The 15,343-nt window shown below is 48.6% G+C and overlaps 1 protein-coding gene across 4 annotated transcripts in view; it reads right to left on the bottom strand.

The window, feature by feature from the left end:
• Positions 1-26: 26 nt before the first annotated feature.
• LOC139549590 (tyrosine-protein kinase receptor UFO) overlaps positions 27-15,343 on the bottom strand; it is a 106,937-nt gene continuing 91,620 nt past the window's right edge. For 3 of the 4 annotated variants that reach the window (XM_071360233.1, XM_071360235.1, XM_071360234.1), the window contains one exon: positions 27-6,637. In XM_071360233.1, coding sequence (XP_071216334.1) covers positions 6,202-6,637 — 436 coding nt within the window. In that variant the 3' untranslated portion in view covers positions 27-6,201. The remainder of the gene's footprint in view (positions 6,638-15,343) is intronic. The other variant, XR_011669916.1, reaches the window with a different exon arrangement.

The following is a 15,343-nucleotide window of genomic DNA, read 5'->3' as shown; positions in this document are numbered from 1 at the left end:
AGATAGACATGATCCACACACCGGTGTAAGGAATGCACTGTACACATTTATTTCATACAAAATAAGTATCAAAATCTGTTTTTAAAAACCATAGAAGTGACAATAATATGTGACTATCATCGTAACACATTCTTCATCTCCCCGTCAATTACATGGAAACCAATGAGCATCATTTATAAACCAATCAGATCAGTGATATGTTAAGACTCTGTAAGTCAGGATAGGGGATGTTCCATATCAGTACCTTGGGGGAATATCGCTATATAATTGCTATATACTGTACTTACAAAAGTCCACTTTTCTTTTGTCTTAATATTTTCCTATTACAATTTTGGTTAGTTGTAAAAAAAATAATAAAAAAAAAGTATTTACAAATTCACATTGTGAAAAATAAGTTTAACTCATTCATAACATTGTTGTGGGGCAAAAGCATAATTGAGCCTAATGTATGTGCATTATGGTGTACTGAACAACATATTGGAATAAACAATATATGGAGAGGAAAAGCCTCATCAATACATGATTCACGTGAGTTCATTCTAATACACTACCGTACCAGCTGTCTACCTGTACACTACCGTACCAGCTGTCTACCTGTACACTACTGTACCAGCTGTCTACCTGTGCACTACTGTACCAGCTGTCTACCTGTGCACTACCGTACCAGCTGTCTACCTGTACACTACCGTACCAGCTGTCTACCGGTGCACTACCGTACCAGCTGTCTACCTGTACACTACTGTACCAGCTGTCTACCTGTGCACTACTGTACCAGCTGTCTACCTGTGCACTACTGTACCAGCTGTCTACCTGTGCACTACCGTACCAGCTGTCTACCTGTGCACTACCGTACCAGCTGTCTACCTGTACACTACCGTACTAGCTGTCTACCTGTGCACTACTGTACTAGCTGTCTACCTGTGCACTACCGTACCAGCTGTCTACCTGTGCACTACTGTACCAGCTGTCTACCTGTGCACTACTGTACCAGCTGTCTACCTGTACACTACCGTACCAGCTGTCTACCTGTGCACTACTGTACCAGCTGTCTACCTGTGCACTACCGTACCATTTGTCTACCTGTACACTACCGTACCAGTTGTCTACCTGTACACTACCGTACCAGCTGTCTACCTGTACACTACCGTACCAGCTGTCTACCTGTGCACTACCGTACTAGCTGTCTACCTGTACACTACCGTACCAGCTGTCTACCTGTGCACTACCGTACCAGCTGTCTACCTGTACACTACCGTACCAGCTGTCTACCGGTGCACTACCGTACCAGCTGTCTACCGGTGCACTACCGTACCAGCTGTCTACCTGTGCACTACCGTACCAGCTGTCTACCTGTACACTACCGTACCAGCTGTCTACCGGTGCACTACCGTACCAGCTGTCTACCTGTGCACTACCGTACCAGCTGTCTACCTGTGCACTACTGTACCAGCTGTCTACCTGTACACTACCGTACTAGCTGTCTACCTGTGCACTACTGTACCAGCTGTCTACCTGTACACTACCGTACTAGCTGTCTACCTGTGCACTCTGTACCAGCTGTCTACCTGTACACTACCGTACCAGCTGTCTACCGGTGCACTACCGTACCAGCTGTCTACCTGTGCACTACCGTACCAGCTGTCTACCGGTGCATTGAGTTAGAATGTAAAGTACCAAAGATAGAGTAGGGTCATGTACAACATGTCATTACTGGCGCTGAACAACATGTAAATAAATGCTAGAAAGATTCATTCTACTATGATATGTCCATCTGACGTGGTGCATTGTGGACTGTTGCCTTGAGAAGGTTGGTACGAAACACAAACTGTCACAGACCTCCAGGTTTCATCACAGGTTCAACAGGCCTTGTAAAAGACCTACAAAGGGGCTCTATTCAATCTGGGAAGCTGAAAAGCGTTACAGATACAGTGATAAAAATGTAAAGGTCATTTCAAATCGAGCCGACAACATGCATCGTTTACCGTGGGTTAAGTCTTCGCTAAAGCGGGAACTTTGTCTTACATTTATTTATTTGTATATCATTTTTTATTTTATTTAACCTTTATTTAAACTAGGCAAGTAAGTTAAGAACAAATTCATTAAATCACGCTGTAAAGCTGAACTTCCACAATGCGGATTGAACAGAGCCCCAAGAATACATGAAATGTCATTCAAACAAAACAAAAAAAAGATAATAAGCCTAAAAATACAAGAACACATTAATATTAGTGCAAAGGTCTTATACATAAAACAACAAAAAGAATACACACGTTTAAACAATATTATATAATAGCAACACTGTGCTTTGAGCCACACGTACGTTTGAGTGTGGTGTGACCCTCAGGTAGCCATAGTAACTATCAGGTAGCCATAGTAACTATCAGGTAGCCATAGTAACTATCAGCTAGCCATAGTAACCTTCAGCTAGCCATAGTTATCCTCCGGTAGCTTTGGGTTAAACAAACATCTACTCTGATTTCAAAGTACTCTTGTCTGAGTGTGCCAGCGCGCAGAATAACTGATGAATTTACAAACGCTCAACACCCGTTGAATATGGCCGGTGTCGGGCAAAAAAAACACGTCATTAAATTGTTGTCAGCAGCACGGTTACAGTCACCGACGCTCTAGATAACATGAAAACAGACTAACCAGCTTTGCTCGGGTGAGTAAAATGGTCAGAGTGAGGCGTCTGGAAGTAGCTAGCTAACGTTAGCCAGTTAGCGTGGGTGTTTGACTGCTGTTGTTAGGGTCAGAACGCTCAGATCGCCCAGAGCGTCCAGTGGTCGCTCTGAACGCCCCGAAAGTAAAACGCTCTGAATTTACTAACGGACAAAACGGACAATCTGACAAACGCTCTGAATTGACAAACTCTGTGACTCCAGACTGAATTTACGAACACACACACATAATGTTGCCCCCCCCGTATATCTTATTGGTCCTAGGTGATCTTATCAATCAGGGTTGGGGTCATTTCAATTCCATTCAATTCAGAAAGTACACTGAAAGTCCAAGTCCAATTCTCTTACATGATTTTTAATGAGAACAATGTGGAATGTGTTTTGCTTTCTGAATTACAATGGAATTGACCTATCAATAGGTATTCCATTGCTTTAATTTAGCAAACAATGAAATGTTATGTATGTCTGACCTGTTGCTTTTCTCTTCCACAAGATACAACACAATGGGTCAAAACAGGGGGAGACAGGGTGAGACTGGGGGAGACAGGGTGAGACTGGGGGAGACAGGGTGAGACTGAGTGAGAGTCTGTGTTGAGATCCATTTATTATAATGGCCTCTATACCACCGGCAGGGCCATTCATTGTAATTGTCTCTATACCACCTGCAGGGCCATTCATTGTAATGGTCTCTATACCACCTGCAGGGCCATTCATTATAATGGTCTCTATACCACCTGCAGGGCCATTCATTGTAATGGTCTCTATACCACCTGCAGGGCCATTCATTGTAATGGTCTCTATACCACCTGCAGGGCCATTCATTGTAATGGTCTCTATACCACCTGCAGGGCCATTCATTATAATGGTCTCTATGTAACGGATGTGAAATGGCTAGCTAGTTAGCGGGTACGCGCTAATAGCATTTCAATCAGTTACGTCACTTGCTCTGAGACCTGAAGTAGGGTTTCCCCTTGCTCTGCAAGGGCCGCGGCTTTTGTGGAGCGATGGGTAACGACGCTTCGTGGGTGTCAGTTGTTGATGTGTGCAGAGGGTCCCTGGTTCGCGCCCGTGTCGGGGCGAGGGGACGTACTAAAGTTATACTGTTACATCTATACCACCTGCAGGGCCATTCATTGTAATGGTCTCTATACCACCGGCAGGGCCATTCATTATAATGGTCTCTATACCACCTGCAGGGCCATTCATTGTAATGGTCTCTATACCACCGGCAGGGCCATTCATTGTAATGGTCTCTATACCACCGGCAGGGCCATTCATTGTATGAGTCCCATACATTCTATGATTAGTCCTCTGCTCCAATACTTGCTGGACGGTTTCTTCAGTTAGCTGGACATATTCAGTATTATAGCTCCTGAGTTGACACTGTATACTGTACACACTTTACGGCAGGCAGGGTCTTAGCTGGTACTGTGTAGATCACTATATGGCAGGGTCTTAGCTGGTACTGTGTAGATCACTATATGGCAGGGTCTTAGCTGGTACTGTGTAGATCACTATATGGCAGGGTCTTAGCTGGTACTGTGTAGATCACTATATGGCAGGATCTTAGCTGGTACTGTGTAGATCACTATATGGCAGGGTCTTAGCTGGTACTGTGTAGATCACTATATGGCAGGGTCTTAGCTGGTACTGTGTAGATCACTATATGGCAGGGTCTTAGCTGGTACTGTGTAGATCACTATATGGCAGGGTCTTAGCTGGTACTGATGATTGTCCTGCATGCAGTTTGTGTGGACAAGGACTAGCCTAATGTGTGCTAATGGTGGTCTGTCTGAGGGGAACTAGTCTTTACTGTCTGAGGGGAACTAGTCTTTACTGTCTGGTCTGTCTGAGGGGAACTAGTCTTTACTGTCTGAGGGGAACTAGTCTTTACTGTCTGGTCTGTCTGAGGGGAACTAGTCTTTACTGTCTGAGGGGAACTAGTCTTTACTGTCTGGTCTGTCTGAGGGGAACTAGTCTTTACTGTCTGAGGGGAACTAGTCTTTACTGTCTGAGGGGAACTAGTCTTTACTGTCTGGTCTGTCTGAGGGGAACTGGTCTTTACTGTCTGAGGGGAACTAGTCTTTACTGTCTGAGGGGAACTAGTCTTTACTGTCTGAGGGGAACTAGTCTTTACTGTCTGGTCTGTCTGAGGGGAACTAGTCTTTACTGTCGAGGGGAACTAGTCTTTACTGTCTGGTCTGTCTGAGGGGAACTGGTCTTTACTGTCTGAGGGGAACTAGTCTTTACTGTCTGAGGGGAACTAGTCTTTACTGTCTGAGGGGAACTAGTCTTTACTGTCTGGTCTGTCTGAGGGGAACTGGTCTTTACTGTCTGAGGGGAACTAGTCTTTACTGTCTGAGGGGAACTAGTCTTTACTGTCTGGTCTGTCTGAGGGGAACTAGTCTTTACTGTCTGAGGGGAACTAGTCTTTACTGTCTGAGGGGAACTAGTCTTTACTGTCTGGTCTGTCTGAGGGGAACTGGTCTTTACTGTCTGAGGGGAACTAGTCTTTACTGTCTGGTCTGTCTGAGGGGAACTAGTCTTTACTGTCTGAGGGGAACTAGTCTTTACTGTCTGAGGGGAACTAATCTTTACTGTCTGGTCTGTCTGAGGGGAACTGGTCTTTACTGTCTGAGGGGAACTAGTCTTTACTGTCTGAGGGGAACTAGTCTTTACTGTCTGAGGGGAACTAGTCTTTACTGTCTGGTCTGTCTGAGGGGAACTAGTCTTTACTGTCGAGGGGAACTAGTCTTTACTGTCTGAGGGGAACTAGTCTTTACTGTCTGGTCTGTCTGAGGGGAACTGGTCTTTACTGTCTGGTCTGTCTGAGGGGAACTGGTCTTTACTGTCTGGTCTGTCTGAGGGGAGCTAGTCTTTACTGTCTGGTCTGTCTGAGGGGAACTAGTCTTTACTGTCTGGTCTGTCTGAGGGGAACTAGTCTTTACTGTCTGAGGGGAACTAGTCTTTACTGTCTGGTCTGTCTGAGGGGAGCTAGTCTTTACTGTCTGGTCTGTCTGAGGGGAACTAGTCTTTACTGTCTGGTCTGTCTGAGGGGAACTAGTCTTTACTGTCTGAGGGGAACTAGTCTTTACTGTCTGAGGGGAGCTAGTCTTTACTGTCTGGTCTGTCTGAGGGGAACTGGTCTTTACTGTCTGAGGGGAACTAGTCTTTACTGTCTGGTCTGTCTGAGGGGTTTCAGGGCCAATAGCCTGTAGACTCATTATGATACGAAGTATGCTTAAGAAGGAGGAGATGTGAGGACATAGCTATATACATTTTGACAATCCCACTATTTCAATCACAACGTGGAATGCCTAAAGGAGTGTGTATGGGTGTGTGTAGGAGTATGTTTGTGCAAAAAAAGGCTTGCTAAATGATTTGATTGGGATTAAATGGTATTGTCCAGTCTGTCTGTCAAGACTGTGACAGTGAATACCAACAGGAAGGATTGTATAGTTCTGATGGTATTGACCAGTCTGTATTGACTCTGTGACAGTGGTGAGCGTAGAGCCCTTCATCACTACCAGGGTACCCTCCTGGGCCCTCCCCTGTCCTCCTGTACCTCTGCCGTGCTTGTCGGGGTGGAGCAGCCGGAGGGTTGTAGGGTCGTCCCCAGGGGCAGCGTGGCGGAGGAGGAGGACACCAGGTTGAGACTCTCCAGGGAGTCAGAGTGCAGGCGGTTGGTGTCGTGTTGGGGACAGAGGACATAGCGGCTAGGGTGAGTGTGGTGCACCTCCACCGTGGCCACAGAGTCCAAGCCCTTCAGGCCCCCGGCCGGGTCGCGTCCCCCCACGGCCCCCAGCTCCATCGACTCCTCCATGTTGACGTAGAGGATCTCATCTGGGTCCTGGGAGTCCGGCAGGTCCTCGAGAGCCTTCTGTAGCTCCCCGCGTAGAGTCTCAAACAGAGGACGGTCCTTAGGACTCAAGAACCAGCAGGAGAACATCAGGGAATAACTGAAGGAGAGGAGGAAAGAGGAGAGAAGGAGAGGAGAGAGGAGAGAAGGAGGAGATGAGACAGGAGGAGAATAGAGGAGAGAAGGAGAGAAGATAGGAGATAGGAGGAGAGAAGAATAGGAGAGAGGAAGAGAAGCGATAGGAGAGAAGGAGGGTAGAGAGTAGATAGGAGAGGTTTGGTTACTTCAGCTGAAAGCTAATAACTCAATTTGTAATACTTGATTTAGCTGGAGTTTCACAATTGGGACATTATACAGTTTGAAAAAAAGGTGGTTCCCAACCCTGGTCCTTCAGTACCCCAACAATAACCCTGGTCCTTCAGTACCCCAACAATAACCCTGGTTCTTCAGTACACCCAACAATAACCCTGGTCCTTCAGTACCCCGACAATAACCCTGGTCCTTCAGTACCCCCAACAATAACCCTGGTCCTTCAGTACACCCAACAATAACCCTGGTCCTTCTGTACCCCAACAATAACCCTGGTTCTTCAGTACACCCAACAATAACCCTGGTCCTTCAGTACCCCCAACAATAACCCTGGTCCTTCAGTACCCCCAACAGTAACCCTGGTCCTTCAGTACCCCAACAATAACCCTGGTCCTTCAGTACCCCAACAATAACCCTGGTTCTTCAGTACACCCAACAATAACCCTGGTCCTTCAGTACCCCCAACAATAACCCTGGTCCTTCAGTACCCCCAACAGTAACCCTGGTCCTTCAGTACCCCAACAATAACCCTGGTCCTTCAGTACCCCAACAATAACCCTGGTCCTTCAGTACCCCAACAATAACCCTGGTCCTTCAGTACCCCGACAATAACCCTGGTCCTTCAGTACCCCGACAATAACCCTGGTCCTTCAGTACCCCGACAATAACCCTGGTCCTTCAGTACCCCCAACAATAACCCTGGTCCTTCAATACCCCAACAATAACCCTGGTCCTTCAGTACCCCCAACAATAAACCTGGTCCTTCAGTACCCCAACAATAACCCTGGTCCTTCAATACCCCAACAATAACCCTGGTCCTTCAGTACCCCAACAATAACCCTGGTCCTTCAGTACCCCAACAATAACCTTGGTCCTTCAGTACCCCGACAATAACCCTGGTCCTTCAGTACCCCAACAATAACCCTGGTCCTTCAGTACCCCAACAATAACCCTGGTCCTTCAGTACCCCAACAATAACCCTGGTCCTTCAGTACCCCCAACAATAACCCTGGTCCTTCAGTACCCCAACAATAACCCTGGACCTTCAGTACCCCCAACAATAACCCTGGTCCTTCAGTACCCCAACAATAACCCTGGTCCTTCAGTACCCCAACAATAACCCTGGTCCTTCAGAACCCCGACAATAACCCTGCTCCTTCAGTACCCCCAACAATAACCCTGGTCCTTCAGTACCCCCAACAATAACCCTGGTCCTTCAGTACCCCGACAATAACCCTGGTCCTTCAGTACCCCGACAATAACCCTGGTCCTTCAGTACCCCCAACAATAACCCTGGTCCTTCAGTACCCCCACAATAACCCTGGTCCTTCAGTACCCCCAACAATAACCCTGGTCCTTCAGTACCCCAACAATAACCCTGGTCCTTCAGTACCCCGACAATAACCCTGGTCCTTCAGTACCCCGTCAATAACCCTGGTCCTTCAGTACCCCAACAATAACCCTGGTCCTTCAGAACCCCGACAATAACCCTGGTCCTTCAGTACCCCGACAATAACCCTGGTCCTTCAGTACCCCCAACAATAACCCTGGTCCTTCAGTACCCCAACAATAACCCTGGACCTTCAGTACCCCCAACAATAACCCTGGTCCTTCAGTACCCCAACAATAACCCTGGTCCTTCAGTACCCCAACAATAACCCTGGTCCTTCAGAACCCCCACAATAACCCTGCTCCTTCAGTACCCCCAACAATAACCCTGGTCCTTCAGTACCCCCAACAATAACCCTGGTCCTTCAGTACCCCGACAATAACCCTGGTCCTTCAGTACCCCGACAATAACCCTGGTCCTTCAGTACCCCCAACAATAACCCTGGTCCTTCAGTACCCCCACAATAACCCTGGTCCTTCAGTACCCCAACAATAACCCTGGTCCTTCAGTACCCCCAACAGTAACCCTGGTCCTTCAGTACCCCAACAATAACCCTGGTCCTTCAGTACCCCAACAATAACCCTGGTCCTTCAGTACCCCAACAATAACCCTGGTCCTTCAGTACCCCAACAATAACCCTGGTCCTTCAGTACCCCAACAATAACCCTGGTCCTTCAGTACCCCAACAATAACCCTGGTCCTTCAGTACCCCCAACAATAACCCTGGTCCTTCAGTACCCCAACAATAACCCTGGTCCTTCAGTACCCCAACAATAACCCTGGTCCTTCAGTACCCCGACAATAACCCTGGTCCTTCAGTACCCCGACAATAACCCTGGTCCTTCAGTACCCCAACAATAACCCTGGTCCTTCAGTACCCCGACAATAACCCTGGTCCTTCAGTACCCCCAACAATAACCCTGGTCCTTCAATACCCCAACAATAACCCTGGTCCTTCAGAACCCTCAACAATAACCCTGGTCCTTCAGTACCCCGACAATAACCCTGGTCCTTCAGAACCCTCAACAATAACCCTGGTCCTTCAGTACCCCAACAATAACCCTGGTCCTTCAGAACCCTCAACAATAACCCTGGTCCTTCAGTACCCCAACAATAACCCTGGTCCTTCAGTACCCCAACAATAACCCTGGTCCTTCAGTACCCCAACCATAACCCTGGTCCTTCAGTACCCCCAACAATAACCCTGGTCCTTCAGTACCCCGACAATAACCCTGGTCCTTCAGTACCCCGACAATAACCCTGGTCCTTCAGTACCCCCAACAATAACCCTGGTCCTTCAGTACCCCGTCAATAACCCTGGTCCTTCAGTACCCCAACAATAACCCTGGTCCTTCAGTACCCCAACAATAACCCTGGTCCTTCAGTACCCCCAACAATAACCCTGGTCCTTCAGTACCCCCGACAATAACCCTGGTCCTTCAGTACCCCAACAATAACCCTGGTCCTTCAGTACACCCAACAATAACCCTGGTCCTTCAGTACCCCTAACAATAAACCTGGTCTTTCAGTACCCCAACAATAACCCTGGTCCTTCAGTACCCCAACAATAACCCTGGTCCTTCAGTACCCCAACAATAACCCTGGTCCTTCAGTACCCCAACAATAACCCTGGTCCTTCAGTACCCCAACAATAACCCTGGTCCTTCAGTACCCCCAACAATAACCCTGGTCCTTCAGTACCCCAACAATAACCCTGGTCCTTCAGTACCCCAACAATAACCCTGGTCCTTCAGTACCCCGACAATAACCCTGGTCCTTCAGTACCCCGACAATAACCCTGGTCCTTCAGTACCCCAACAATAACCCTGGTCCTTCAGTACCCCGACAATAACCCTGGTCCTTCAGTACCCCCAACAATAACCCTGGTCCTTCAATACCCCAACAATAACCCTGGTCCTTCAGAACCCTCAACAATAACCCTGGTCCTTCAGTACCCCGACAATAACCCTGGTCCTTCAGAACCCTCAACAATAACCCTGGTCCTTCAGAACCCTCAACAATAACCCTGGTCCTTCAGTACCCCAACAATAACCCTGGTCCTTCAGAACCCTCAACAATAACCCTGGTCCTTCAGTACCCCAACAATAACCCTGGTCCTTCAGTACCCCAACAATAACCCTGGTCCTTCAGTACCCCAACCATAACCCTGGTCCTTCAGTACCCCCAACAATAACCCTGGTCCTTCAGTACCCCCAACAATAACCCTGGTCCTTCAGTACCCCGACAATAACCCTGGTCCTTCAGTACACCCAACAATAACCCTGGTCCTTCAGTACCCCCAACAATAAACCTGGTCTTTCAGTACCCCAACAATAACCCTGGTCCTTCAGTACCCCAACAATAACCCTGGTCCTTCAGAACCCTCAACAATAACCCTGGTCCTTCAGTACCCCGACAATAACCCTGGTCCTTCAGTACCCCGTCAATAACCCTGGTCCTTCAGTACCCCAACAATAACCCTGGTCCTTCAGTACACCCAACAATAACCCTGGTCCTTCAGTACCCCCAACAATAAACCTGGTCTTTCAGTACCCCAACAATAACCCTGGTCCTTCAGTACCCCAACAATAACCCTGGTCCTTCAGTACCCCAACAATAACCCTGGTCCTTCAGTACCCCAACAATATCCCTGGTCCTTCAGTACCCCCAACAATAACCCTGGTCCTTCAGTACCCCCAACAATAACCCTGGTCCTTCAGTACCCCAACAATAACCCTGGTCCTTCAGAACCCCCACAATAACCCTGGTCCTTCAGTACCCCAACAATAACCCTGGTCCTTCAGTACCCCCAACAATAACCCTGGTCCTTCAGTACCCCGACAATAACCCTGGTCCTTCAGAACCCTCAACAATAACCCTGGTCCTTCAGTACCCCGACAATAACCCTGGTCCTTCAGATACCCTCAACAATAACCCTGGTCCTTCAGAACCCTCAACAATAACCCTGGTCCTTCAGTACCCCCAACAATAACCCTGGTCCTTCAGAACCCTCAACAATAACCCTGGTCCTTCAGTACCCCCAACAATAACCCTGGTCCTTCAGTACCCCAACAATAACCCTGGTCCTTCAGTACACCCAACCATAACCCTGGTCCTTCAGTACCCCCAACAATAACCCTGGTCCTTCAGTACCCCCAACAATAACCCTGGTCCTTCAGTACCCCGACAATAACCCTGGTCCTTCAGTACACCCAACAATAACCCTGGTCCTTCAGTACCCCCAACAATAAACCTGGTCTTCAGTACCCCCAACAATAACCTGGTCTTAGTATCCTTCAGTACCCCCAACAATAAACCTGGTCTTTCAGTACCCCAACAATAACCCTGGTCCTTCAGTACCCCGACAATAACCCTGGTCCTTCAGAACCCTCAACAATAACCCTGGTCCTTCAGTACCCCCGACAATAACCCTGGTCCTTCAGTACCCCGTACAATAACCCTGGTCCTTCAGTACCCCAACAATAACCCTGGTCCTTCAGTACACCCAACAATAACCCTGGTCCTTCAGTACCCCCAACAATAAACCTGGTCTTTCAGTACCCCAACAATAACCCTGGTCCTTCAGTACCCCAACAATAACCCTGGTCCTTCAGTACCCCAACAATAACCCTGGTCCTTCAGTACCCCAACAATAACCCTGGTCCTTCAGTACCCCAACAATATCCCTGGTCCTTCAGTACCCCCAACAATAACCCTGGTCCTTCAGTACCCCCAACAATAACCCTGGTCCTTCAGTACCCCGACAATAACCCTGGTCCTTCAGAACCCTCAACAATAACCCTGGTCCTTCAGTACCCCGACAATAACCCTGGTCCTTCAGAACCCTCAACAATAACCCTGGTCCTTCAGAACCCTCAACAATAACCCTGGTCCTTCAGTACCCCAACAATAACCCTGGTCCTTCAGAACCCTCAACAATAACCCTGGTCCTTCAGTACCCCAACAATAACCCTGGTCCTTCAGAACCCCCACAATAACCCTGGTCCTTCAGTACCCCAACAATAACCCTGGTCCTTCAGTACCCCCAACAATAACCCTGGTCCTTCAGTACCCCGACAATAACCCTGGTCCTTCAGTACCCCGACAATAACCCTGGTCCTTCAGTACCCCCAACAATAACCCTGGTCCTTCAGTACCCCGTCAATAACCCTGGTCCTTCAGTACCCCAACAATAACCCTGGTCCTTCAGTACCCCAACAATAACCCTGGTCCTTCAGTACCCCCAACAATAACCCTGGTCCTTCAGTACCCCGACAATAACCCTGGTCCTTCAGTACCCCCAACAATAACCCTGGTCCTTCAGTACCCCGACAATAACCCTGGTCCTTCAGTACCCCGTCAATAACCCTGGTCCTTCAGTACCCCAACAATAACCCTGGTCCTTCAGTACACCCAACAATAACCCTGGTCCTTCAGTACCCCCAACAATAAACCTGGTCTTTCAGTACCCCAACAATAACCCTGGTCCTTCAGTACCCCAACAATAACCCTGGTCCTTCAGTACCCCAACAATAACCCTGGTCCTTCAGTACCCCGACAATAACCCTGGTCCTTCAGTAGCCCGACAATAACCCTGGTCCTTCAGTACCCCGACAATAACCCTGGTCCTTCAGTACCCCGACAATAACCCTGGTCCTTCAGTACCCCCAACAATAACCCTGGTCCTTCAATACCCCAACAATAACCCTGGTCCTTCAGAACCCTCAACAATAACCCTGGTCCTTCAGTACCCCGACAATAACCCTGGTCCTTCAGAACCCTCAACAATAACCCTGGTCCTTCAGAACCCTCAACAATAACCCTGGTCCTTCAGTACCCCAACAATAACCCTGGTCCTTCAGAACCCTCAACAATAACCCTGGTCCTTCAGTACCCCAACAATAACCCTGGTCCTTCAGTACCCCAACAATAACCCTGGTCCTTCAGTACCCCAACCATAACCCTGGTCCTTCAGTACCCCCAACAATAACCCTGGTCCTTCAGTACCCCCAACAATAACCCTGGTCCTTCAGTACCCCGACAATAACCCTGGTCCTTCAGTACACCCAACAATAACCCTGGTCCTTCAGTACCCCCAACAATAAACCTGGTCTTTCAGTACCCCAACAATAACCCTGGTCCTTCAGTACCCCAACAATAACCCTGGTCCTTCAGAACCCTCAACAATAACCCTGGTCCTTCAGTACCCCGACAATAACCCTGGTCCTTCAGTACCCCGTCAATAACCCTGGTCCTTCAGTACCCCAACAATAACCCTGGTCCTTCAGTACACCCAACAATAACCCTGGTCCTTCAGTACCCCCAACAATAAACCTGGTCTTTCAGTACCCCAACAATAACCCTGGTCCTTCAGTACCCCAACAATAACCCTGGTCCTTCAGTACCCCAACAATAACCCTGGTCCTTCAGTACCCCAACAATATCCCTGGTCCTTCAGTACCCCCAACAATAACCCTGGTCCTTCAGTACCCCCAACAATAACCCTGGTCCTTCAGTACCCCAACAATAACCCTGGTCCTTCAGAACCCCCAACAATAACCCTGGTCCTTCAGTACCCCAACAATAACCCTGGTCCTTCAGTACCCTCAACAATAACCCTGGTCCTTCAGTACCCCGACAATAACCCTGGTCCTTCAGTACCCCGACAATAACCCTGGTCCTTCAGTACCCCCAACAATAACCCTGGTCCTTCAGTACCGTACCCCCAACAATAAACCTGGTCTTTCAGTACCCCAACAATAACCCTGGTCCTTCAGTACCCCAACAATAACCCTGGTCCTTCAGTACCCCAACAATAACCCTGGTCCTTCAGTACCCCAACAATATCCCTGGTCCTTCAGTACCCCCAACAATAACCCTGGTCCTTCAGTACCCCCAACAATAACCCTGGTCCTTCAGTACCCCAACAATAACCCTGGTCCTTCAGAACCCCCACAATAACCCTGGTCCTTCAGTACCCCAACAATAACCCTGGTCCTTCAGTACCCCCAACAATAACCCTGGTCCTTCAGTACCCCGACAATAACCCTGGTCCTTCAGTACCCCGACAATAACCCTGGTCCTTCAGTACCCCCAACAATAACCCTGGTCCTTCAGTACCCCAACAATAACCCTGGTCCTTCAGTACCCCGACAATAACCCTGGTCCTTCAGTACCCCGTCAATAACCCTGGTCCTTCAGTACCCCCCTAATAACCCTGGTCCTTCAGTACCCCCAACAATAACCCTGGTCCTTCAGTACCCCAACAATAACCCTGGACCTTCAGTACCCCCAACACTAACCCTGGTCCTTCAGTACCCCAACAATAACCCTGGTCCTTCAGTACCCCAACAATAACCCTGGTCCTTCAGTACCCCAACAATAACCCGGGGGCTTCAGAACCCCCAACAATAACCCTGGTCCTTCAGTACCCCCAACAATAACCCTGGTCCTTCAGAACCCCAACAATAACCCTGGTCCTTCAGTACCCCAACAATAACCCTGGTCCTTCAGTACCCCAACAATAACCCTGGTCCTTCAGTACCCCAACAATAACCCTGGACCTTCAGTACCCCAACAATAACCCTGGTCCTTCAGTACCCCCAACAATAACCCTGGTCCTTCAGTACCCCCAACAATAACCCTGGTCCTTCAGTACCCCCAACAATAACCCTGGTCCTTCAATACCCCAACAATAACCCTGGTCTTTCAGAACCCCCACAATAACCCTGGTCCTTCAGTACCCCCAACAATAACCCTGGTCCTTCAGTACCCCCAACAATAACCCTGGTCCTTCAGTACCCCAACAATAACCCTGGTCCTTCAGTACCCCAACAATAACCCTGGTCCTTCAGTACCCCCAACAATAACCCTGGTCCTTCAGTACCCCCAACAATAACCCTGGTCCTTCAGTACCCCAACAATAACCCTGGTCCTTCAGTACCCCAACAATAACCCTGGTCCTTCAGTACCCCAACAATAACCCTGGTCCTTCAGTACACCCAACAGTAACCCTGGACAAGCACACCTGATTCAACTTGTCAACTAATCATCAAGCTTGTCCTAGGCTACAACAACAATGTGTACTGTTAGGAGTACTGCGGGACC

The sequence above is a fragment of the Salvelinus alpinus genome, chromosome 22 (assembly GCF_045679555.1).
Source record: "Salvelinus alpinus chromosome 22, SLU_Salpinus.1, whole genome shotgun sequence".
Lineage (NCBI taxonomy): Eukaryota > Metazoa > Chordata > Actinopteri > Salmoniformes > Salmonidae > Salvelinus > Salvelinus alpinus.
The sequence above is the reverse complement of the archived record's forward strand: the minus strand, read 5'-3'. Positions and strand labels throughout refer to the sequence as shown.